This window comes from Canis lupus, chromosome 7 (assembly GCF_011100685.1).
Source record: "Canis lupus familiaris isolate Mischka breed German Shepherd chromosome 7, alternate assembly UU_Cfam_GSD_1.0, whole genome shotgun sequence".
NCBI classification, from domain to species: Eukaryota; Metazoa; Chordata; class Mammalia; order Carnivora; family Canidae; genus Canis; species Canis lupus.
The window spans coordinates 36,456,203-36,482,687 of NC_049228.1; the positions used below are offsets into that span (position 1 = coordinate 36,456,203).

Here is a 26,485-nt window from a genome sequence, read left to right on the forward strand (position 1 = left end):
CACCCACGCACACAGTGCCCCAGGGTGACACCGTGCGCTAGCATGACACACACAGCGCCCTACGGTGGCACACCCAAGCACCCTGGTGCCCCAGATGCTCACTACCAGAAAATATCTCCGGGATTGCCATCTCCAGGAATCTCCTATCAAAAGATATGTAAATAGTCCAGAAGTTACAATATGGTGATAAAGGCCACTGACATATGAATTGGAGTTTGGGGTGACAAGGGACAAGAAGTCATGATGGGTGAGAAGAGGATCCAGGCCAGAGCTGGTGGCCCTGGTAGCCATGGGTCAGGTGAGGTGAACGGGCAACAAATTAGAGGCCCAGACAGACAGAAGGAAGGAGGACAATGTGAGCTATTGAAAAAATTCTCCCAAATTCATCTCTGCTCTTCACAGAAATTTCCCCTACTTGTCCCTGAGCATAAGGACACATTTCTTAATGAGGCCGTCTCCCACAGAGCCCGGGTGAGGTCTGTCCTTTGGCCGAAGTGAGGGTGGTGTGGGGTCCTGCCCTCTTGTCCCCCAACCTGGCCTTCACTGTCCTGTGGCCCTTCCGTGGAGCCCTCAGAAACCACTACCCTATGGAACAGCGGTGCTACCTACACATCAGGAATTAAAAGATGGGATGAGTCCTCCAAACGTGGGGGTTCTCCCCTTTCCTGCAGCTGCTCTGGCAACTGCCCGACAGGCTTTTTCTCTCAGCCACAGGGTTGCTTTTCCCTGTTTTCCCAATACAGGCAAGCACAAGCTCTGGAATGTTCCAGCCCAATGTAATGCACATCATAAACCGTTTGCCTCAAATCAAAGAAGTCAGCTTCATAATTCTAGATGCTAGGCTGTAGCTCTCCCACCTTCCCACCGCCCCCCCCCCCCCCCCATTGGTCACAAAGCATGGGAGTGAGTTATACTCCAAGCATGTTCAGGAGTCATGGCCATGGGCCAACTTGACCTCCCAGGGGGTGTGTGCTTCAGGCTTTGACCCACTTTGGAAGAACCCCACACCAGGCCCTCAGCCCTCACAGCCCCATCAAGGAAGGACCTGGGAGCGGTGCCCGGGTAAGACGAGTGTAGAATGAAAAGCCATGGACTATAATGTGACAGCTGCTGTGCCCTGTTTCAGGGCCAAGGGCATTAAAACGTATTGATACCAGTCACTAAGAATAACAAGAAAGTTCATCTGAGCCAGAGTCTCTGTTTCGGGGACAGGGGTGGTGGATCTGCTGGCCCTTCCAGTACCTGGGCGATAAACCTCCTTACTATGGTCTACCCACTGTCAGTTCTTCGGAATCCAGATTGGTGTGATGTCACGGCGTGACACGGTGTGCTCACGGCAGCCGACCGTTAGAATGTTTTCCCACAAACTCGTATCTAGGGCTTCGTGCCTACCAGTCCATTTTGTTCTTTAAATCTCTTTTACTCTTTCTTCAAGACCTGTGGTTTTTGGTTTGGCCGTTGTGCTGGGGTAAAGAGCTCTGTAAAAACAGCTGCTCAGACCGTGGACCGCAGGTTCTCTACCTACCCTTGCCTGGCACTACCTCCTTTCATAAGGGCCATCCTCGAGGCTCTCCTGTTAGGTTAGACTATTGGAGGACACGGTATAGAATCAGAGCTCCAGGCTGGGGGCCAGAAATGGGTGCCAGGAGCAGCATCAGCCTTCTGCAAGCAGCTGGCAGAGATCAGCCTCGCAATGGATGTGGCCGTGGAGGTATGCGCCTTTCAGGTTAGATGACCTTGTGTCGCTTCTTTATGGTTATTATTAAGAGAAATGCTGGCTGTCAAAATGATCAGCATAAATCAAATGCCACTTCTTTAAGAGAAGCCATAAAACTCCTCAAAGGAAATTCCTAGCTAGATGGCTGGATTATACCATTACTGGAGATGTTTGAAACTGCAGAGGAGACAGGCAGTTATCTTTTATCGGAGATTGCTTTTGAATTTGGAAAATTTTTAATACTTTGGTTGAAAAATGAACTAGAAATCTATCAGGTGGATGATAGTCTTGAGCTCTCAGAGTGCCTTGTAATGCATGCCGTATGAGAAACAACCAAATGTCATTAAGGTCACCCTCTTGGTCCCATTCCTGGAGATCCATGTTGGTGGAAAGTGCATGGGCTTGGCCAGAGTGTACTGCAGTGAGAAGACGGAGCTGGAGAGCAGGAGACTTGGAGTCTTGAGCTGTGTGGCCTTTAGGGAATAACTACCCTCTGAGGGCTTCAGTTTGCTCACATAAAAGTAAAACGAGGGGATTGGTAGAGAACCAGCACGGTCTCTCTAATGCTCACGTCATATGAGACAATGCGGATGATATAAAGAATGTTGGTGGTAATAGGACTTCCTTTCCAAAATCTTGATAGGTCCCCCTCTGCGGTGCTTTTGAAACTTAATGACATGTGAGGTGCGGGCGTGGTGGGGAGGGGCAGGCAGCATCAAAGCCAAGGCCACTACAAGAGGTTTGTCATCTAGTTGGTGACAAAGTACGAAAAGCATGGAACAGAACGGTGACCCAGGCATACTGCCAAGTCCGGAGTGGTGTAGTGCAGTGTGAACGTGGGAACCATTTAGACGTGGGAGAGGCCCAGATCCACAAGAGTCTGTCAGGAAACACTGGGCAACAGGGTGAGATTAATTCACCAGGGGGGTGTTCTTGATGGATGTAATGACCATAGAAGACGGAACTCAGACCGACTTACACCTTCAATGCATTGCAGCTACGATACGAATTGTAGTGGCAGTGGGGCGTCATTCTAGATTCTTGATCAGGAGTGTGGTAAGGTGAGCAAGGCTGTGGTTGCTTTTACTGATGGATTTTCATCCATCCACAGTACATGGCCAGCCTTCTGTGGTCAGCAACACGGCCGCTGGCCGTGAATTAGAGTGGTGACAGCCAGCCTGGGTGGGGAGCAGAGGTCTGTGCTGGCCAGGGCACGTTCAGTGATAAAAGGACGTGAACAGGGAAGGCCCTTTCTGCTCGGTGGCCCCACCCCGAGTCCTAGGACTTACACTGATGCCCTCTGGCATCACTCATCAGGTGTCATGTGGACTCTCCCCAGACACTTAGTATCTTCTTGCTTGTGTCCTTGACCTTTCACCCCATGCCTACTGTGTTCCCCCCTCGAATTCCTCCCATTGCTCTCCTTCTCCCTGGCTAGCTGGGAAAATCTGAAAACCAGACTGGCACTTTGATCTGAATGAAGTTCGTTCTGACCATAGAAAGCCGGGGAGGGAAGTGGAGGGCCTGCCCGAAGAGAGGCCAAGCCAGGGAGCCTGATGGTTCTGGGAGGCACCCAGGGCTTGAGCTGCCTGGATGTGAGCTCCTGCTGGGCCAGTTCTGCACCGGGCCCGGCCTGCCAGGTGCCCACACCACACTGGTACCAGTTACTGTGTGTCCACTGGACACCACTGATCGAGTCATTGGCTGGTTGGTTGGCCAATCAGCTGGCTGGCAGGTGGCCCTACAGTTAGCTCCAAGGTCTTTTTGACATACTTCCCCCTGCTGGTGACCCGGGCTTTAAGCACCGAGCCCATCTTCTATATCCTTGGCCATGTAAGCACCAAACGCCTGCCCCTCTCCAGGTGCCAAACAAACTCTACTGTGTGGTGGGGCACCGGGTTCAGTTTGCAGAGCTGCTGCACTAATATCTGTGGCTAGTTACTCCTCAACAGGGCTGAGAGTGCCCTGCTTTGCTCTGCCCACCTTCTACTGCTCACTGGGTCACCAGTTACCATCTCGTTTTGTCCCTTCCTCTCAATGTAGCTGTGACCCTAAATCTGCTCTAGAAAAATGAAGTCCTTAAAGAAGAAAGATCTGGGTAGGCAGTCATGTAAAATTCTCGAAGGTGCCTCAAGTCCAGACTCCATGTGTCTTTTTTTGTTGTTGATGGTTTTCACCTCATGAGGCAGGTGTCAGGCCCATATTTCATCCAGGACAGAGGGGACAGGAGGAGTAGGACAGAGCCCCAGCTTTAAGGACACGTTCCAGCGTTGCCTGCAGCATTTCTGCTGATACCCCACAGGTGGGAGCTTAAGCCACCTTTACTGGGGGGGATGGTCCCTATTCTGGGGGCTCTATGCCCTGCTCCTGCTCAGTCCCCTTCACTGAGAAAGAAGAGAATGGGTATCAGGGACAGCCCACTGGCCATCATGACACGTAAAGCATGCTAAATAGGGTCTGGCACGTAATCAGTGCTTATCATGGTGGTGGTGTGGCTATAAGCAAATAAACAATGTTTTCTAGAACTATTACTATAATACCAAGCACTAGGACCCCTTTTCCTAACACAGATACCTCTTTAACTTCATTGTAACATGTATTCATGCTGAGGGTGTGGCTAGTATGGCTCACATTTCTAGACCATGTGTTTGGGACGCGTGCCGGTGCATGTGTGTGCGCACATGTGTGTGTTTCACGGGTGGAGGTTGGCGGTGGCTCTAAAGGTAAATCAGGGAGTTCATGAGCTTCTGGAAGTAAAGCCCAAGTGCCAAATTAAAGGAGTAGATGTTGAGGTGGCAGCAGGACATTCAGCCCCTGCAGCAGATCCCGGGGTGCCTGTCAGGGGCCTAACCACTCACACCCAACAATATGTATATTTAAAAGATTGAGATTCAAAAGGATTAACTTTGGGCTTCATTCCCTCCTCAGGTTCTCAGAGACGGAGGCTCATCCCGGCACTGTCCCTTGACACCCCATCCCCCGTAAGAAAACCTGCCAGCAGCACCGGGGTCCGCTGGGTGGATGGCCCCTTGCGCAGCACCCAGAGGGGCCTCGGGGAGCCTTTTGAGATTAAAGTCTATGAAATTGATGACGTAGAACGGCTGCAGCGGCGACGAGGGGGCAACAGCAAGGTAAGGGATCTGTCCCCCCATGATGGCAGCCACTGCTCCCCGCCCACCACCCAGCCCCAAGCAGGTGCTGGAGCAGTGACCCGAGAGGCCGCCTCAGACCCTTGGAGACTTCCCAGCGGGCTTCTGGCATGGGAGGGAGGTGGTGGCTCTGCCCCAGATAAAGGGTATTTGCACAGGACTTCAGAGAGCTCTGCGTGTCTCCGCCCCGGGTGTCTAGGAGGCTCAGAGGCTGGGCACTGCTGGTCCTCAGGGCTTGTCTGGCTCCAGTTTGGGACACCAGCCACCTCCTCAATTCAAGAAATAATGCCTGTGATGATCCTGCCCTGCAGCTGTCTGAGCTGACTCTGGCAGGGCAGAAACGTGGCAGGGAGGGCCCAGGTCCCCCCCAGCTCCCCAGCAGGGGGCCAGCCCCCTTGTTGCTGACTGCACAGAGCATTCCCATTTAGGAGAGGCTGCGTGGATCCGAGCTGGGGCTCTGCCCCTCCTCATGCACCCCCATTCCTTCCCTTCTGCCTTCCAGGAGGTCACGTGCTTCAATGCAAAACTGAAAATTCTGGAGCATCGCCAGCAGAGAATCGCCGAGGTCCGAGCCAAGTACGAGTGGCTGATGAAGGAGCTGGAGATCACCAAACAGTATCTGATGCTGGATCCCAACAAGTGGCTCAGCGAATGTAAGGCCCCAGGTTTCTTTCTATCGTGGGGACTGCCGGGTTCGCCAGCTAAACAGGCCTGGCACACAGCCCGGGGTGAGGTGTGCGCAGATGGTGTCCGGATCTGAGGGCCCTGGATGCCATCAGAGAGACAGTAGCACGAGCCCACAGCCTCACTCTCCGCAGGGAAGATGGGAGCGGTGGGGCAGCATGGGGATAGCGAGTGTTGCTCTTGAAAGAATTTTCCTCATGTGTCTCAGTCCCAAGCATCTGAAAATGAGATTCCACACTGCCCCACCCCCCAAAATACAGCAGAAGATTCCCCAGACATGAAGCTGCATTACAAATCTTCTCCTAGGCCACAAGATCGCATTGCATTTCTAGCCTGAAATACACAAGAATTTATAGAGCTTCTAATAGGGTGGAATGTGCAATCCTAGAAAAGCCTCACAAAGAACCCAGAAAGCAGGAAAAACATTTTTGATGGAAAAGAATAGCATTCACTGTGTTATTTCTGTTCAATAGAAAGCCTAGGATGACAGTAACCATCTCGTAACAATTCAGAACAATTTTGCTTTCTCTGACAGATTCAATTGTCTCCTATTTATTTGCTCCTAACCATTCCATTTACCACAAAATAAAGGTCCCGACTATTTCATTGATAGGGGACGCAAGGCTGGAAGACTCAGTCTATAGAATAAAATGCATGACTGCCATTAAAATTCCTCTCCCTCCCTGTCCTGCACTCGCTCCCCAGCCTCCCAGCACCCCCCACCCCCCGCCTCACCCCTTCACCCGTCCCTGCATGCCAATCACCTTCTCCCCCTTGTTCCCTGGCTGGAGGGAGAGTGTGGTAGGCAGGGTCTGCAGGCTCGGATTTGAGAAATACCAGGTGCACGCAGGACAGGACTCGCCAGCCTCCCAGCTGTGCTCTACCCCTAAAGGCAGCATGCTTCCAAGTAGTTTCTTTTCCGTAAGAATGGGGTAGTGACATGGCCCAAGCACCCCACTGGATCCTTGTGAGGAGGATCCAGCGCACCAACCTGAGGACAGAGCACGGTGATCAGTCTGTGAAGCATCCTACCGTGCTGTACCATGTGTGGGATGAGCACAGTCATGCAGACCTGACGGGAGGCTGGCTTGCCCACATACCAGCTGTGGGATCTTGAGGAAGACGCTTAACCTCTCTGAGCCTTGGTTTCCTGAGTTGAACCAAATAGGAGACCATTTCCTCGTGCCTGCTTCCACAGCACACTGACTTAGGTCCTCCATTATAGACATGGGTGGAGACACAATCTCCCGCTCTCAGGGGTGTTGTCATGCCAGGCACCATGGGGTAGGGGGTGATGTGAGTGAGGACATTAGCTGCTGTCTGCCCACGGCGTACATGTGGGGCCCAGTGCTCATTTCTCTCCCACTTGTGAACACCCGTCTCCTTAGCTCATGAATTCCAGGCACCTCAGGGCCCCAGGGGCGCCCCATCAGGCAGACAGTCCCCCTTCATTTGTTCTGCTTGCATTCAAGTCTTCTTTTTTAAGAGCTGTTTATGCCTAAGGCATGCTCGAGAATGGTCTTCATCTTACAAAGTCGGGGTTTTTTCTGGGACAGGAGCAAGCGTACACATTGGCCCATATGTGTAGATGCTTCCTTCCTGCCTTTGTACATGTCAAGAATCAGCGATGGTTTGATGCTGAGAAAGGGAATGAACAGAAGGCCCCATGAAAGGAGAAACACAGATTGTTCCTTTAAGATGAAATGATACCATGAATGAGCAAAAAAAAAAAAAAAATCCCCAGTAAAGCCGCACGCTGACTATTCCCTGGCTGTGGGTGATAAGCTGAATATTGGCCTAGAAATCTCTGTGCTGGCTTCCATTTTTATTTTTCTTTCTTAGTCCTGATGTCACGCTGCGCCTTCCATCCCCAAGACTTACTCATTCCGTAACTGGGAGCCTGCGCCTCTCGCTCCTCTTCACCTGCTCTGCCCACCCCTCCGCCACCCTCCCTTCTCACAACCACCAGTTTGTTCTCTATATTTATGGGTTTGTTTTGGTTTTTCTGTTTGTTAAATCAAATTTGTATTTGTTTTTCCCATAGCATAATGCCCTCTGAGTCCATCTATGTTGTTACAGATGGAAAGATCTTCATCTTTTTATGGCTGAATGATATTCTGTTGTGTTGTGTGCGTGCGCATGTGTGTGCATGTGGGTACTGTGTATATAATAGTCATTCTGACAGGTGTGAGGTGACACCTCATTGTGGCTTTGATTTGCATTTCCCTGATGATGAGTGATGTTGAGCATCTTTTCATGTGTTTGTTGGCCATCTGATGTCTTCTTTGGAAAAAATGTTCTGGTCCTCTGCTTATTTTTTGATTGGATTATTTGTGGATTTTGGTGTTGAGTTGTATAAGTTCCTTATATACTTTGGATACTAACCCCTTATGAGATATATTGTTTGTAAATATTTTATACTAGTCAGTAGGTTGCCTTTTTGTTTTGTTGATGGTTTCCTTCGCTGTGCAAAAGCTTTTTATTTTGGTGAAGTCCCAATAGTTTATTTTTGCTTTTGTTTCTCTTGCCTCAGGAGACATACCTAGAAAAATGTTGCTAAGACCAATGTCCAAGAGATTACTGCCTGTTTTTTTCTAGTTTTATGGTTTCAGGTCTTACATTTAGGTCCTTAATCCATTCTGAGTTTATTTTTGTATATATTATAAGAAAGTGGTCCAGTTTCATTCTTCGCATGTAGATGTCCAGCTTTCCCAATGCCATTTATTGAAGAGACTGTCTTTTCACCATTGTACACTTTCACCTCCCTTGTCATAGATTAATTGACCATATAAGCATATTCCTTTGGCTCCCTATCTGTTCCATTGGTCTGTTCCTATTTTTGTGCCAGTATCACACTGTTTTGAACATCCTATCTTTGTAGCTTAAAACCTGGAATTGTGACACCTACAACCTTGTTCTTTCTCAAGATTACTTTTTTGGGGTCCTTTGTACTTCCACGCAAATTTTAGCACAGTTTATTCTAGTTCTGTGAAAATTACTGTTGGTATTTTGATAGGGATTGTATTGAATCCGTAGCTTGCTTTGGGTAGTATGGACATTTTAACAATATTTATCTTTCTAATCCAGGAGCACGGTATACCTTTCCATTATGTCATCTTCGATTTCTTTTATCAATTATTTTATAGTTTTCAGAGTATAGGTATTCCACCTCCTTGGTGAAGTTTTTTTCCTAGGTATTTTTTTGGGTGCAATTGTAAATTTTTTTCTTAATTTCTCTTTCTGCTAGCTCATTACTCTTGTAATGAGTATAGAAACACAACTGATTTCTGTATATTAATGTCATATCCTGCAATTTTCGTGAGTTCTTTTATTACTCTTAGTGTTTTCTTGGTAGAATCTTTAGGGTTTTCTATATAAAACACAAAATGACAGTTTTATTTTTTCCTTACCAATTTGGATGCTTTTTAAATTTCTTTTTATTGTCTGATTTCTGTGGCTAGGAATTCTAGGACTATGTTGAATAAAAATGAGTGGGCATCCTTATCTTATCCTGATCTCAGAGGAAAAGCTCTCAGTTTTTTACCATTGAGTATGATGTTAGCTCTCAGTTTGTCCTATGTGGTCTTTATTACATTGAGATTATTCTCTTTAAAACTACTTGGAGAGTTTTTATCATGAACAGATGTTATACTTTGTCAAATGCTTATTCTGCATCTATTGAGATGATCCCATAGTTTTCATCCTTCGGTTTGTTAATGTGGTGTATCTCATTGCTTGATCTGTGGATATTGAACCATTTTTGAATCTGTGGAGTAAATTCCACTTTACCATGGTGAATGATTCTCTTAAAGTATTGTTGGGTATGGTTTTGTAATATTTTGTTGAAGACTTTAGTATCTATGTTCATCAGGAATACTGGCCTCCAGCTTTCTTTTTATTTTTTTAACACGTATTTTTTTTAAATTTTATCTATTTATTCATGAGACACACACAGAGAGAGAGAGAGAGAGAGAGAGAGAGGCAGAGACACAGGCAGAGGGAGAAGCAGGCTCCATGCAGGGAGCCTGACACGGGACTCGATCCTGCATCTCCAGGATCATGTCCTGGGCCGAAGGCGGTGCTAAACCGCTGAGCCACCAGGGCTGCCCCTTTCTTTTTCTCCTAGTGACTTCATCTGACTATGGTATCAGGGTAATGCTGGCCTCACAGAATGAATTTGGAAACTAACTTCCTTTTCTACTTTTTTGAAACATTTTGAGGAGAGTAGGTATTAACTCTTCTCTAAATATTTGGTAGAATTTAACTGTGAATCCATCTGGTTCTGGACTTTTGTTGAGAGTTTTTGATTACTGATTCAGTTTTATTACTAGTAATTCGGTCAAATTCTCTGTGTCCTGATTCAATTTTGGAAATTATCCATTTCTTCTAGGTTGTCTAATTTGGTGGCATATTTTTCATTATAATCTCATAATCTTTCGTATTTCTGTGGTATTGCTTGTTACTTCTCTTTCATTTCTGATTTGCTTTTTTTCTTGATGAGTCTGGCTGACAGTTTATCAATTTTGTTTTTCTTTTCAAATAACGAGATTTTGGTTTCAATGATCTTTTTTTTGTAGTCTCTATTTCATTTATTTCTGCTCTACTCTTTTATTATTTCCTTTCTTCTACTAGCTTTGGCCTTTTCTTCTTTTCTAGTTCATTTGTGTGTAAGATGGATTGTTTCAAATTTTTCTTTTTTCTTGAGGTAGGCCTGTATTACTATAAACTTCCCACTTAGAACTACTTTTGCTGCATCCCAATTTTAGAACATTGTGTATTATTTGTCTCCATGTATTTTTTTTTTTTTTTCATTTCCTCCTTGATCTCTTCATTGACACACTGGTGGTTTAGTAGCATGTTGTTCAGCCTCTACCTGATTGTGGTTTTCAATTTTTTTCTTATAATTGATTTCTAGTTTCATACCACTGTAGTTGGAAAGGATATTTGATGTGATTTCAATCTTAAATTTATTGAGACTCATTTTGTGTTGGGACATGTGATCGATCCTGGAGACTATTTCATGTGCACCTGAAAAAGAATGTGTATTTTGCCATTTGGGGAGGGACCTGTTAAGTCCATGTGGCCTTATAGGTCATCAAAGCCACTGCTTTCTTACTGGTTTCTTGCTTGGTTGATCTATGTATCCATTGATGTGAGTGAGGTATTAAAATCCCTTGCTATTATTGTATGATTGTCAATTTCTCCCTTTAGGTCTGTTAATATTTGCTTTTCTTAGGTGTCTAGTGTTGAGTGAGTGAATATTTATAGTTGTTATACCGTCTTGTTGGATTGATTTCTTTATCCTGTAATGCCCTTGTCTCTTGTTACAGTAATTGTTTTATTTTTTTGATCCTGGGTCTCTAGGATCAGGCCCTGGGCCGAAGGCAGCGCTAAACTGCTGAGCCACCTGGGCTGCCCAGTAATTGTTTTAAAATCTATTTTGTCTGATAGAAGTTTTACTACTTTGGCTTTTTAAATTTTCGCTTCTATTTGCATGGAATATCTTTTTCCACCCCTTCACTTTCAGCCTGTATGTTTCTTTAGGTCTGAAATGAGGTTTTTTTTTTGTAGGAACCATATAGATGGGTCTTGGGTTTTTTTATCCATTTTGTCACCCTATGTATTTTGATTTGCGCATTGAGACCATTTACGCTAAAAGTAATTATCAACAGGTATGTACTTACTGCCATTTTGTTAATTGTTCTCTCATTGTGTTTGTAGTTCTTCTCTGGTCCTTTCTTCTTCTCTTGCTTTCTTTCCTTGTGATTGATGACTTCCTTTTGTGTTATGCTTGGTTTCCTTTCTTTTTACCTTTGTGTATCTATTACAAGTTTTTGGTTTGTGATTCATATGGCATCCTAAGTATATAGCAGCATCTATTAAATTGAAGACCACTTAAGTTTGAACACACTCTAAAACTTCATTTTTACTCCCCACTCCACATTTTTTATATATGTTGACATATTTTACATCTTTTTATGAGTTCCTTTAACTAATTTTTTAGGTATAATTGGTTTTATTATTTTTTTCTTTTAACCTTCAGACTAGCTTTCTTAAGTGACTGACCTACCTTTACTGTATGTTTGCTTTACTCAAGAATTTTTTTCCTTTCATAATTTTCTTCTAATTATGGCCTTTTCTTGGCTACTTAAAGAAGTTTCTTTCAACATTTCTTTGAGGTTCATTTAGTGGTGATGAATTCTTTTAACTTTTGTTTGGGCAATTCTTTATCTGAATGATAATTCAGATAAAGTTCTGAATGATAGTTCTGAATGATAATCTTGCTAAGTAGAGTATTCTTGGTAGAGGGTTTTTTCTTTCAGCACTTTGGAATATATCATGCCACTGTCTTCTGATTTGCCAGGTTTTTGCTGAAAAATCAGCTCAGTCTTATGATGGTTCCCTTGTATGTAACTAGTTGCTTCTCTCTTGCTTTGCATTAAAAATTCTCTTTAATCTTTGACACTTTAACTAGTATATGTCTTGATGTGGACCTTCTTGGATTCACCTTATTTAAAACTGTCTATGCTTCCTTCCCCAGGTAAGAGACTTTTTCAGCTATAATTTCTTTAAATAATAATATAATTTGATAATCCGAATATTTGATGTTGTCCCAGACAGCCCTTAAAAAAAGTGTTTTCTTTAATTACTCTTACTTTTTGCCATTTGACTGAATGCTTTCCATCACCCTGGCTTCCAGATCACTTATCCCTTCTCCTGCCCCCTCGAATCTGCTGTTGATTCCCTCTTACATATTTTTTATTTCAATTATTGTGTTCTTCAGCTCTGATTCTTACTTATATTTTTGGTCTCTTTGTTGAAGTTCTCATTGAGCTCATCCACTCTTCTCTCCAGCAGGTGAGCATCTGTCTGACCATTGCTGTGAACTCTTCATCGGGTAGATTGCTTATCTCCATTTCCATTAGTTCTTATACAGAGGTTTTGTCTTGTCCTTTTGTTTGGAGCATATTCTTCTGTCTCTTCATTTGTTCAACTGTGTTCCTGTGTGTTTCTTCTTATGAGGTTGAAGGAATGATCATATGTAGAGATGTCCCTGTGTTAGCCATGTATGCCTGGCATCTTTGATTGGCTGGCATAAGGGCTGGGGATTGGGGAAGTCTGTGCCAGGGCTGCCCTGGCAGGGTGCATGGAGCTGAGGTTGGTATAGGCCAGAGGGTCTCAGGGCTCTCCACAGAGGGCATGCTGATGGGACAGCTGAAGCTGATACGAGTGCAAGCCAGGGATTCCAGGTTCAGGGCAAGCATCACCCTGGCTGGACAACTGGAGCTGAAGCAGGTGTGGGTTGGAGGTGGTCCTAGGACGCTCTACACTGGGAGTGCCCTGACAGGTTGTCTGGAGCTGAAGTGGTACAGGCCTGGAGTGTTCCAGGATGCTTTGCACCTGTGTACCTTGGAAAGCTGTTTGGAGCTATAGTGAGCCCTGTCCAGCACTGTCTGGGTGTGTGCTACCCTGGGACCGACCACCTTGGTGGGCCTGCTGGGCTGGGGGCCTGGGCGCCTGGGGCTTGCTGTGGCAGCAGGCCAGTGAGGGTATCTCCACCCTGATCCTATCTGCTAACATGGTGAGGGTGGAACAGCCCCTGTGGGCTGGAGAGAGGTCCAACAGCTCCCCTGCTATTTGGCAGAGTTCTGGGGCTGGTTTCTCTCTATTATAGTTGCTTTTTCTTTTTGTGCTGTGGTTGTACCCCAGGGTCCCCAGAACTGGTGTGGGCTGAGGGCCCAGGGCTCACTGAGGTGGCAGGCTGTCCATGGCACCTGGACCCTGCTCTATTCTGCACCATCAAGGTGGAGGGTGAATGTAAGCCATAGTGCTCCCCAGCCCCTCTGACCCAGAGAGAGTTCCAGCAAAGCCCCTCATGATGTGGCACAGGGCCGGTTTCTTTCTCTTCTCATCAGAGACTTTTAAACCATGGCTTTTCTTCTGTGCTCTGGGGCTGATGAACTTGCTCCTGGCCGCTCAGTTCTATCCATCCTCAGCAGCTGACAGCATCTGGGGCAGGAAGTAGTGTGGGGGTGGGGTCCCTTCAGAGCCATGTCTCCATCTCTCTTGTGGTTCTCTGTGTTGGTCCCTCCATCGTTTGTCGTGCAGAAGGCTATTGGCCAGCCCTCATTCTTCTTTAGGAGGATTTGCTAGGCAGGTGTGTGCAAGGAGTGAGGAGGTGAGTTCAGGATCCTCCTTCGTTGCCATCTTGGATCTTCTGTGTTTTCTCAACATGAGCCTGACAGTCAGGAGCCCTTGGTCTCATCCCAGCTCTCATCCTTACCATCTCTGGCCCCGAGTCATCTCACTCCTTAGGGTCTCCGCTAGCCCCCCTGCAAAAAGAGGCGGCCTCTATTATAACTTCTTGTGTTTCCACAGCATCCGTGTTACAGTTCTCGCACTTGTCCTCTCATTTTATTTTATTCTTCTTGGAAACTCGAGTTTGGTAAAAGAGGCGGAATAGCAGTTGTGCCTCTCATCACTTCTAAGGAACCTGTGCTGGCGGAGGGGAGGCAGGGCCGAGCTGGGGGTCCCAGGCCACCATGCTGGCTGCTATCCAGGCCTCATCCCTCAGAGTCTCATCAACAGGGGAAGGGCCTGAAATCCTAATGATGGAGCCAAGGGCCCAGCATCAGGGGGGGCCGGCAGGGCGGTGACGGGGAGGCTACCCCCTTGTGCCTTCAGCGTCTCCACCAGCTTCCCCTCCTTTGCAGTTGACCTGGAGCAGGTTTGGGAACTGGATTCCCTGGAGTACCTGGAGGCGCTCGAGTGCGTGACGGAGCGTCTGGAGAGCCGCGTCAACTTCTGCAAGGCCCACCTCATGATGATCACCTGCTTCGACATCACCTCCCGGCGCCGATGAAGGCCGGCCGGGCCCGCCAGCGCCTCGCCGCCCGGGACCTCGGAGACAGCGGCAGGAGGATGAAGGTTGGTGCACGTCCAGAGTTAGCGCTGAGCGGAAGGCAGTTTTCTTTTGTTTTCTGTAGGAGAGGAGCGGACACCAGACATGTGGGAGGAGGAAGTGATGGGAAGCCCAAGGGACATGGAAGCCCCGCGAGACTGAAGAAGCACTTTGAGGAACTTTCGAGAACTTGTTTATACATCAGGACTGCTGGCAAGAGACCTCTCTCTTCTCTGGCTTCGTGAGAAGGGGTGAGGGCGCGTGCAGGATGGCTGTCGGGAGCTAAAACCACTCAACAGGTCACCTAGAGCGACTGATTAAGTGCCTTGCAAATCTTTATTATCCAAACGTTTATGTTCAGACTTTCTCGTGTACAGATGGTGCTAGTCCAGATGAAAACACCACCACACACGCGGAAATCAAGCGCGTTTTTGAAATGTATTTCCAGCTCGTTTTCTCTTGGTGTTTTATCCTGTTTCTGACTTGCTGTTTCTAAGTAGTATTTGTAGATCTATTCCCTACTCGGTATTGCATATGAATAAATGTTCAGTGTCCTTTACAGTTCTTCTGGTAAGGCCACTCAGAACACAGAGACTTCGTGGGCCCGAGCTGCTGTGTCTCCAGAGACGGCAGGCACAGCAGGTGACATGGGGCCACCTCTCCCCAGGGGCCCCGGGCAGCAGGCAGACTCGGGGGCAGGTGCATGTGAGCTCCAGAGACACAGGGGGCTGCATCTCTAAGGGAAAAGGAACCTTTATGAGCAAGGCCTCCTGTGTCCTTTGAGAGGGGTGTTTGCTCCAGACACAGCTTCTCCCTCCGAGTCCTGGCGCACATACTGGTTCCCTTACCCCCAAACCCAGGGTTTTCACAGCCGTCAAAAACATCTTTTTTTTTTTTTTTTATCGTTTTTATCCCAAAGACCGGATTGAAAGCTTGAACCAACCTGATAGAGCCATATTTTTTGTTCTCTAGTTCTGCGAAGGTATTAGAAGCAGGGAGCCTCTCCCAGGTTAGAGACCTTCTCAGGCTGGTATATGCTCAGAGACTGGCAACAGCATTGGCTTAGAACAAGAAAGAATGTTGGGAATCACATAATGGCCCTGTGGACCAGAGTGCTGCTCAAATGCAAAACGTCCCCATTCCCCCATGTCCCAAGGCCTCCATCCCAAGAAAGGACAAGGCTTTTCCCCCTCAGTCTTGGCACCAGAAAGTAGAGAGGTTTCCTGTCGTGAACTGCACACCCCTTGAGAGGCAGAGCCCAGAGCTTCATGCGTAGGCCTGTCTGGGCCCTCGCTCCCAGAACCATAGGACTTCATCCTCCGATCCAGCTGTTCATTCCTGCCTCCAGCCCCTTAGGGATCATCATACCCGTTTTAGAGATGGAACCTCAAGGTACCAAGTGGTCAGAGGATTATCTGATAACAGCTGTGGAATAGCAGGGGCTGCCTCCTACCTCTCGGGTCAGGGCCCTGTGGCCTGCCCACTGGTGAGGGTACTCGGGGTGTCACAGCGTACTATCAGGTTTTGCCCTCCAATGCAGCATACCATTGTGAACCTGTTTCTAGGTTTGACAGTCCCTGCTATCCTGCACCTTGACCCAGCTGCTCCCCAAGGAAACAGATCCGTGTGAACCTTTGCCAGTGCTCCTCTGGACACACGAAGCCCCGCACAGCTGGCTAGGCAGCCAGTGAAGCTCAGCTGAACTCAGAGCAGAGGGACTGGGGTCTCACGAGCTTCACAGGACGTGGTCCTTTACTGGTCAGAACAGGCCCCAGTGCCCCGAAGGCTCGAGTGTCTGGAGGTCAGCCCCCAGCCTGGAAGCCAGCCCTGTGGATCATGAGTCCAGCTCTGCATTGTCTAAGAGCCTGCCCCCTGCAGACATACACGCAGCAGAGATGCACACATCTCAGAGCTGAAGAGGCTACAACGCGGTGGAAGGTGCCCCAGAATGGACCAGTCCCCCTGTAGTTTAGCAGGGAGTGTGTCTGTCACCCTAGGAAGCAGGGCCTCACCCAGCTCCTTGGCCTTCACGCCAGCCTGCAGGGCAGTTTACAGTTCTGGACACACCTCTGCCCTCACAGCACCTGTGTGAACAGGCTTAACAGCAACCATATGGAAGCTTCTGCACCCCAAGGGATGCCCATCTTCTGAGTCTGAGTCTGTACCCCTTTTGCTTGCTACTCTGAAATATACCACTCTGTGAAAAGCCTTTAATTTGGGAATTGTCAAAGATGAGTATTCTAGTCTTTGTTGGAAACAAATTCACTTGATGCATAACCCACATACTTAGCTCTTGTGCCGGCACATGCCCCCTAGCCCCGAGGTCGCCACGCTGTGCTGGCTTCCTGAAGCAGGCCAGTGATGGGTCCTGGTGCCTTTCCCAGAGCGAGAACAAGTAGAAACAGCTACAGAAATTTGAAATCTCAATCTTTCCTACTACCTGCGCCTGCTTGTATACATTTGTCGCAACTTCATGAGGTAGCAAAAGGGTTGAATGAAACCAAGAGCTTTCTTACCGAGTCAGACTGGCTTCCCGAAGATGCCACGCCATGGACCATCTCACAGAATGTCGTCAGCCAGGCTGAGGACAGCAACTCTGTGTGGAGGTTGTCCATTCTGGCTTTTTCTTTTCTTTTTCCTTCTTTCCCTTAAAACTCAGTGAGCTGCAAACATCCTCATGTACCAAGTACTGATTAACCATGTGAAGACGGCATGAATTTTGTGCTGTCACGTGCTGGCTCCTGGTTCTTCCTAGGAGTTGATGCTGCAGATGATGCTCTCCAGGCACAAAGGGACACAGGCCTGGCCAACTCTTCTGAGGCTGTCCCCTTAACTGGCCACACGTGAAGTAGCTCCACATTTTGGTTTTGGTGACACATAACCCAGGAAAGCAAGGAGAATGTCAACCCATTTCCATTTCGTTATCCTCAAATAAAAGGACCAGAAGCTTCTATGTGAAATTAACATCTAGATCCGCAAGCCTTCATTCCTCATCTGAAACCTGCCCAAACAGTTCAGTGTCAGGTGAGGCATTAGCCATAGAACAAAACTCAGACCCACAGAGGGGAAATGGTGATCTTGTTTCCCAGGGAGTAAATCCAGATTGCTTTCTGTGGGGCTGGTTCATGCTGTGACCAAGTGACAGCGTGCTTAATCCTGGGCTTGCGGTTCCCACCTGAGAGCTGCAATCTTTGATCTTCTCGTCCTTGAACTCCCCTCTCCATCACTGGGAAGCTGTTGCTAACGTTCATCTCTTCCAGATTTGAAATCAGAACACTTTGTGTGGTGTTTTATGTCCAGTTGCTATTGTGAACACACAGAACTCATAGCAGATGCAGAAGGCAGGCTCTACTGATGCTGGTAGGCGTCCTACAAGGGACCCAGAGCTGGGGAAGGCATGGAAGCCATGCAGCCCAGCATGCGGGACTCGACAGGCAAGAATCTGGCCATTGTTGTAAATGTAGCCTCAAGCTTGAAGTCTGCATTCCTGGAAGGTGGCAGTGACCTCCCTGTAGCCCCAAATGCCATCGGGGCAGGGGGCTCAAAAAGTCTGACACACATTTACAACTTAAGTTCGTTCTTGGACTTCTGTGCTTGCTGAGCAAGAAACTCTTCTCTGGGCTCCAAATTATAGAGCTGATGTCCAATTTAGGTTGATATGTAACCTTTTCCATAAGTGTCACTATGTGAAAGCAGCTGACTGCTTTGTGGAACAGAGGTCCAGGCTTGTGAGAGGCGACAGACTGGCCTCTGCAGACACGGCGTCCAGCGTCCTCAGCCATGGCCAGTGTATGGTTGAGGCTTCCAAAAAAGCAATGCAGTGAAGGTTTTAAACTTCCTTAATCCCAAAAAGGCCGCAAAAGAAATGACTAAAGCTGAGTCCATTCCACGATTGAAATCAGGAGTTTATTGTTACTTCCTTCTGGAGTCTTAGCCCACTCTGAGCATATACTGAAAGATTTCCTCACCGTTAACTCACTGTTAAAGGTGATCTCTTTTAAATCCTGAAACCCTGTCAGTAAGAAACAGGTTGAAAGTCTTGTCACAACAGCCAATGCTCAAAACTGCCTGGTCCCACTGTCCCCAGGGCCTCCCCACCACTGCCCAGGCAGTGCAGCCAGGCCTTCGGCGACAGAGGCCACAGCTCACCACTGCCACACGGGAGACCTGGCTGCCGTGGATGAAGCCCACTCCTCTCTCTGCCCAGTGAGCCAAAGCCACATGCCCAGCTCCAATGACACTGCCAAGAGTGGTCTAACATGGTTTGGTGGGTGGGGGTGGTGGTCAGGGAGCAGACGGTAAAATACTTCGTTCCTTTGGATTATAATAGCTCTTTTTCCTCCTGCAGCAAATACCTGTTGGCATTTGTGGGTAAGAACTCGCAAAGCGTGTCACTTAGCAATTTCCCCGACACACACACACACACACGCACACACGTGTGTATGTATATTTTATAACTACAAACTGTTCATTTCCAGATAAAAACCTAGTTCCAATCCAGCAGATGCTCTTGTAACTCAAGCCCACCTTCTCAGAAAAGTTTTTGATCCGATCGCAGAAGCTGGTTTACCCACCCCGTAGATGAATACATTCTGCTTTTGGGCAGCCCTCATCAGAACCGGATGCCAATGTCCTCATACCAGGCATGGAACATGCTGGAGGCAGGAGACAGCCTTCAGCGTGCCCAAGGAACACTCTGGAAACCCATTCATGCCCCGTGTCCTTGCACATCGGGATGAACACTGAAATGGGGCCCTCGCATGTCCACGTCATTCCCCACACTGCTGACCAACAGCCCACAGTCCTGTTCAATTTTAGGAAAAGGTAGAATTTATTTGTAAACTCAGGATATTGTTTTGTAGCCTCACCTGTGCTTTATAATTTATGTATACATCACGGTTGGAAATGCTTTCCAAGTGTTATGCATTGAAGCCTAGGTGAGGGCATCTGTGGCTGTCCTAGCCCCTCCTCTCATGAGGTCTATAACAGAGACACATGGGCCCCAGAGGGGGAAAGATAAATAAATCAGGAGGGCAGGATTAGGATCCAGTCCTCAAGCTATCTGGCTTCGTGCAACATCTAAGCTGTTTCCATAGCGAGTGGCTGAAGGGAAAAGGTCCCATCACTTTGAATATGATGATAATGGGCTTGGAAATCAGCCTCCACAGGCCTGGGTGGGATTTCTGCAAAATTTCTGTGAAAAATATGGACAGTATGAGGTCCCCAGAGTCCCCTGAGACCCCCACCCACCCACCCCTCAGGTGCAACCAGAGTTCTTCACCTTGGATGCATTAGTACCTGTTTGTTCTGGAGAAACCAAAGCACTTTAGTGGATTTTACAACCCGTAATACTTAAGGCATCAGGTCCTCTCCTCAGTCTGAGAGGTGGAGAGGGGCTGGGGTCAGTAGTCTCATTGGAGAAGGAGCTCTAGCCTGGAGCCAGGGGTAAGGACGCTGGGCCAGGCCTGGTTCCCTCCCTCGCTATGCAACTTGGGCTCCCCAGGGGGAGATTGGGGTTCAAAACAGCTGCCCTTCTGGGACAGTGTAGAGAGAAAGTGCTATCAGTGATGGGAAGTGCTTTGACGAAGTGCTCCATGCGGGAGCTGGGGATGATCCTTTAGAGATGAAGAAACAAGTCAAGAGGCAGCGATTGGCCCGAGTCCGCAGAATAGTTTTTAGGGTGGAACGTGACCCGAGTCCAGAATCTCGGGCTCTTCCCAGGAGGTGCTGGGTGCACCAGGTGTGTGAACACGTGGACGCACATCATGCCCCTGTACTGGCGTGCATGTGTGTGTGTGCGTGTGTGTGCGCCCGGGGCGTAGATGGATGCATGTGTACAGAAGGTATGTGGCAGGATGGAAGAGCAGAGGGCAGAAAATAGGACTTCTGATCCCAGTGGCGTCAGGAGTCCTGTGGCCGTGGATCCGTGACCAAACTTCTCCGGGACTCTGTTTTCAACTCTGTAAAATGGGCACATTGTGCTACATGAGCGTGGTGGTTCCTGCCGCCTAGTAATGTATGTATGTATATATAAACCTGCTTATCTGTAGACGCGGGCCAACTTGGAAATGGGACACGAGGCCTGCCGAGTCACTCATCTGTGTGAGAAACGGCCGATTCACAACAAGGTCACAGAATCTTGATTTAAAATTCACTGGTAGTATTTACGATCATGGTTTTAAATTCACTGTTTTAACTGGATAAAGGATTGGTGCCGTCTTAAAGATCAAGTTCTTAGCTTATAAGTGTTTGCTGTTAAAACTTTTTAAATAAAGTTCATTTGTCGAAGGCTGAAATCCCAACTATTCTGTACTTGGGCAGGTCCCAACAGCCTCTTTGCAAACAGGCTGGGTTTTGTGTCTGCGTCCATACATTGCTGTATCAAAGCTAGCCGCTGGCTCGATCCTGATAACCATGAGCAGGCTACCTGGAGAACAGTCTGGAAGAGAAAGTTCTAGTTCTCACAAACTGATGACGAACCCATTAAGCTGTGTGCCATTTCCAGTGTGAAGACGTTGTTTGCTGGCGACGATCTCTGACTTTTTGTGGCATATGAGGTGTAAAATGTTGTCAAAAAGAATCTGGTGTTTAAAAAGAAGCAAACTATGGTGGCATTAAATGTTCACTTCTATTCTACTCGGAGTTCTGGATGCCTCTATCCACTGTATCCTTCTGTGCAGAAGGGTAATAATTCAAGGCCCCGGAGGAGGGTTCTTCTCACTAGAGCAAGCCCTTGGCTGTGGGCTTCCTCCCAGCATGAGGCCTGTCTCCTCCCGCTCGGGGGCTGCCCTCCAGCAAGTTCGGAAGCTTGCCCAGAGCTGGGTGTAGGTGGGGGGCTGAGTCCCAGAGCCCCAGCATTGGTCGGCATCCCCGGGAGTCGGCCACTGGGCTGGGATCACACATGCAAGTGTGAAGCGTGGCGCTGGGGTGGTGTTTTTGTTGGCCTGGTGCCCGTCCCCGGTGCAGGGTCTGGGGCTTGCACAGAATGCAGGCATTCTCCTCCTCTGCAGACGGCTCAGGCTCGGACACACAACCCCTTGTTACAGCTGTGTCGTCCTCACTGCGACTAGTACATGCAGGGCAGGAAGCAGAACAAGGTCAGAAACTGGAAGGAAGTCTCCTCAGGGCACCCCGCCCCACCAGGGACAGTCTCTTCCCACCCTGACCCCTGCAGACTCTCCCCGAGCAGCCGTCGGGCACTTTCTGAGCTGCGGGAACCCATCCACCGGGCAGCTGAGGGGAGGGCAGCGGCCACCCCCGGCAAATGCCCAGATGCACACGCTTGGCTCCTGGCACGGCCCTGCCCTGACTCCATGTCTCCCCCTCTGCAGAGCTGGCCTGGACACCCACACCTCCTAGGCTCCCCACTCTGCCTCTTCCTAAATCGCCCACGACACCTTCCTGCGCTCCCTTTGGGCCACTCTAGGCAGCAACCATAGGTTCTTAAGAAGCTTTGATAGAAGAGTAAGTGGAGGCGCTGCCTGACTCTGAGCATCCCCCTGAGAGACAGGAGGCCGCAAAGCTGCATCTAAAACTGATGCTAGCCCCCTCACCCTTACCCTTGAGAAAAAACCATCCAAACGTACGCTCTTACTGCATGGTCTCTCAAAGCACTCAAAATTGTGATTAGTGTTCCGTTTATTCTTTTTCCCTTTCGATCCTGCTTTTTCATCTCAGGGAGAACATTAACTCTCTGTCCACCATGGCACCCTCCTCCAGATGGACATAAAAACAGAGCAAGGTGACACCACTGACTAGCAAAGCACTTTAGACTGTCCTGGCACCTGCACGGAGGAAGTGTCTCCATGTCTGATGCTTCCACTTGCTCCTCCAGGTGAAGGCTTAGTTTCCAGAAAACTTATAAACATTTGGAGCCCCTGGAGTGTAAACAGTTTGGCCTGTCAGCAGCTGGTGTGATCCCAGCACCTGGGGGCGGAGGGGCTCTTCTTCTACATCTTCAGCCTCTAGAACAGAGTCTGGGGTATAGTGGCTACTCAATATTAATTGTATGGATCGATAGATGGATGGATGACCTTTGGGAGAAGAGGGACCGGACAACACTTGGGCTTGAGTCTGCTAAAATTTCAAACACCTTTAACCGAAGGACTGGAGGTCTGTGTTTGCAAATAAATGCACAGTTGGGATTAAGTTCCCAGGTCACAGTGTAGTAAGAGCAGCAGGTCCACACTGGGTCACACTCATGCCCTTGGTTCAATATACACATAACCCTGACCTCCCAACTACTGAGCAGCCTTGGCTTCCAGCCTCCTGAAGCCTGTCTCTCCAAGAGATGAAACAGAGGAGTGCTCGAGCCCTTGGCCCCCTACTGAATGTTGATAAAGCAATCACTGAACAGACCTTTATCGAGCATGGGCTTTGCCCCTGCTTTGCCCCTGCTGCTGCTGAATAAAACAGCTTCATGAACTTTGGGCTTCACAAGCTCGTTTAGGTTGGCAAGACTGGCTGGCAAACCAAACCCCATTACAAACAGGCAAACATATGCCCCCTTGAAGGATGAAGTCCTCTCCCACCAACCCCTGACACACGCCCTCTTTTCTTGATTTTGGGCCCTTAGCCGGGCCTCACCTCCAGAAGGGTCTTAAGCCCCGGGGTTAGGAGAGTGAGGGAGGGGGAGCGAGGGAGGGGGTCCAAGCACAGGTCATTCTGAAGGTCATTTCATTTCTGCTCTGGAAATTGACTCCCCAGGGCCCATCTGCTGGAGAGGAGGAGAGGCCCCAGGCCCCAGGCCCCAGAGCCACTCAGCCAGGCCCCTGCAGGCCCCTGCTTGGGGGAGCCGCCTCCCTGCATTTGTCAAGAGCTCAAGAAGGAGCTTAGAGGCCAAGGGATGTAGAGAATGGGGTATGAGCTGTCCCCCAGAGCCACCTGGCCTCTCCAGCAGGCGAGGCGACCCGGAGGCCAACAGAAGAAGCTGCTTTGGTGCTCAGCATCCTGCGTGCTGGGGAACAGTTTGCCATTTGATTTTCATTTCAAAATCATTAGGTTGCCCTCCATCTTGGGCCCAGACATGTACACACACCTTGCGTGCGCTTATAAGAAACACTCAAAGGCCTTCCATGAGCCCACGGAGATCCACTCACTACCAAGGTCCTAGAGAGGAAGGCCTATTGTTCAACCGGACTTTTGAAAAGCCAGAAATGGAAAATAAAAATAGCCTTTAATCTCACTCCATTATTTTATAAACACACACGGTCACATATACTTTCACCAATTCTTGATCACCGGGACGTACCCTTTGGGAATCTCCTTGTTTTCCCTGAATAATTGTCCCCTGCACATTTACTCCTGATCAGCTCATGTGCTCCTACTACTGGCTTTTAACAGCTGCATAATATTCCATCAGGTAGACTGGCCATCATGTAGGTGTAATTCCCTGCTGCTAGACCTTCCAGCTGCTTCCATTTTTTTGGCTATAATAAATGACACTCTAGTAAACATGTTGAACAGGACACACCCAGGACTAGGACACATAAGGCATTTTATACACTGAGCACGGCCATATTTTGATCCATCCGCCCTAAGCAAGGCTCAGAAGCCTTCCCTGATGGTCCTGAGACGGTCACCTTGTCCCCCCTAAGCGTGCATTTCACTGATTCAGCTCATTCCACAAATATATACTGAGGTTCCAAAGGTGGATGGGCCCCTGCTGTCGGACGCTCCAAGTTCTCAGGATACGGTCCTGTGGCTCTCCTGGAGGACACGTATGTCTGTCCCCAAACATCAGGCTTGCAGAGGTGATGGGGAGGCTAACCCCGGGTTGTCCTGGGGTCTGTGGCTGGGCCTGCACGTGGAACTGACAGAGCTGAATGAACAGGGTAAGGGCATACACACTCATTTTGTATTAGTTTTATGTGACAAAGGAGATTTCATAGGGGAAGACCCCAAACAGTGGCAACACCGAAGTACTCTCATAGTAGGTTGAAGGGAGAGAGGCCCTGTGGAAACACAACTCAGATACACAGGGAGGGGAGAGGAAGAGGGGTCATCTTTACGAAAGAGTCTGTGTGCTGACTCCTCTCAGCCTCTCCCCCAACCCCTCTGCATGCCCCCCCACCCCCACCAGACCCTGATGAGAATGCTGCTTTTCTCCTGATTCTGGAAGGGCATCTTTCACCTGGGAGTTTTATCTCCTGTTTTGGGAAGAAAGGGGGAGATCAGAAGGCCTTCTTGCACCTGCTGGTCTTCAAGTGCCTTTAAGTCAAGACAATCCTTACGCTGAGGTGGGGGTGCAGATCCTGCAGCTCTCCCGAGGGCAGCCCCCTGCAGCCCGAGGGTCCGGCACAGCAGGGGCACAACAGCGATAAGACACAGAGGGTCTCAGAACCCCTCTCGGAAAGGGAGTCCCGGATCCATTACACACAGGGCGCCCGCCGAAAGGGTCTCAGAGGATCCCCACGCGTGTGTCAAGCCTTGGCCCAGGAGCCGGGAAGCCTGGGTGCTGTTATGAGGACCGCATGTCACACTTGCTTTAGGGGAGCTGCTAAGCGTCCCTGGGCCCAGATTCCTCATCCATGGGGGGCAGAGAAGCCGCATCTGTCTGTCCAGGCCCGCGGGCTTGTTCCAAGCACGGGCGCAGTGTGCGTGTGCAAGAGGACATCAGAATGCGCGGAGCGCTCCCCCGAGACGAGGTAGTAGAGAAACGGCCGCGCACCCTCCCAGGCCCACGCCTGCTGCCTCATCCAGCACTCGTCCCTTTGTCCCTTCGTTCGCAATTGTCAGTGGCCCCCGTCTGTTAGCAGCTGACGGGGCTGTAGGTCGTGCCACTCCCTACACCTCACTCCCAGGGGAATGATTACTGACAAGACATCCCAGGGGGACTCTGTCCCAGTACGTGCTTGTGCATTGAGGAGCCCACAGCGGTCCCGCCGACGCTGTCCTCAGGCATTGTGGGGACACCCTCGCAGGAAAGGCTCAACAGGCCCGCCCTGGTGGCAGGGGTGGCCAGTCCTTCCTTAGGGAGGAGGCACCTAACTGAACACAGCAGTGGCCCGGGCCGTAGAGCTTACATTCCTCAGGGCAATCACATCTTTGATGCCTCTATTTTACCAAGAAATCTCATTTCCAAAAATCTCAGATGTAGGTAATGAGCTTTCACGTGCTTAGGGAAGGGACTTCCGGAGGGATATTCCTGGTCAGAGGCCTCGACATGCTAATGAAGCATTCTGCAGCAGTTCCAGAAGCCACCACGTGCGTGTCCCACAGTGAACACAAGTGCGCACACGCATGCACATACATGCACCTGAGGGCAAGTAGCCCAGATGCTCTAACGTGCCTCACCTCGCAGCTGCCGCGGGGAGGGGCCCAGGACCTACTCAGCACGCAGCCTGTGTGTCACACCCTTTCCTCGGTGGCAGGTGGAGAGCCTGTGCAGGCCACTAACCCCTCCCAGCCCATGGCCAGCATTTTCCACCTGCAAAGCAACTGAGAGAATAGTCTCTGCCTGATAGTGTTCTTTTGAGCAGCAAGACCTAGGGATGGAGACCCCATGGGCTGCGCGCACGGCCCGGCAGACAGGGCAGCTGCCACCTCAGGAGCTGCGGGGACGGGGAGGGGCACATAGTCGCATACCTGGCAGCGCACCTAAGCCGCCTCCCGGCCCCCTCAGCTTGTGGAGGGGGTGCACTGCGCTGCCCTCTCCTGGTTGCTGAGGCCCCAGGGCCGGAGGACGTGACACATGGCTCCAGGTGGTCCCTGTGTCACATCAGACACGGGGCAGGGACAACCCAGCAAAGTGTTGGTCAAGGCCCTGGGACCCCCCAACACCCGCACCGGCTCCTCGCAGGCGGTCAGCCTTCACGCAGGGTCACAGCTCCCGCGGGTCGGCGCACCCGCAGAAAGTGCAGGCCCGGGAGCAGCGGTCTGTGGGGCGTGGGTGGCCCGGGCCGGCTGTTCAGAAGGCGGCTCTGGGCCCTGGATTTCCCAACAATGGGAGTGCGGGGGCCAGATGGCACGTTAGCCCTGCCTCCAGGGGGCACCCTCGGGGGTGCAGAGGAGCCAGCCGGGGGCGGGGGCGCG

General features: G+C 49.5%; 1 protein-coding gene and 1 long non-coding RNA gene across 2 annotated transcripts in view; one reads left to right on the forward strand and one right to left on the reverse strand.

Moving 5' to 3' along the window:
• LOC119872545 overlaps positions 1 to 18,037 on the reverse strand; it is a 69,820-nt gene extending 51,783 nt beyond the window's left edge. Inside the window, exon 1 of the long non-coding RNA XR_005362243.1 lies at positions 16,969 to 18,037. This is a non-coding gene — a long non-coding RNA (uncharacterized LOC119872545). The remainder of the gene's footprint in view (positions 1 to 16,968) is intronic.
• Positions 1 to 21,088, forward strand: part of KIF26B (kinesin family member 26B) — a 444,073-nt gene extending 422,985 nt beyond the window's left edge. Inside the window, exons 13-15 of the mRNA XM_038542770.1 lie at positions 4,646 to 4,848; positions 5,369 to 5,519; positions 14,265 to 21,088. Of these exons, the coding sequence (XP_038398698.1) occupies positions 4,646 to 4,848; positions 5,369 to 5,519; positions 14,265 to 14,413 (503 nt within the window). The 3' untranslated portion in view covers positions 14,414 to 21,088. The remainder of the gene's footprint in view (positions 1 to 4,645; positions 4,849 to 5,368; positions 5,520 to 14,264) is intronic.
• Positions 21,089 to 26,485: the final 5,397 nt, after the last annotated feature.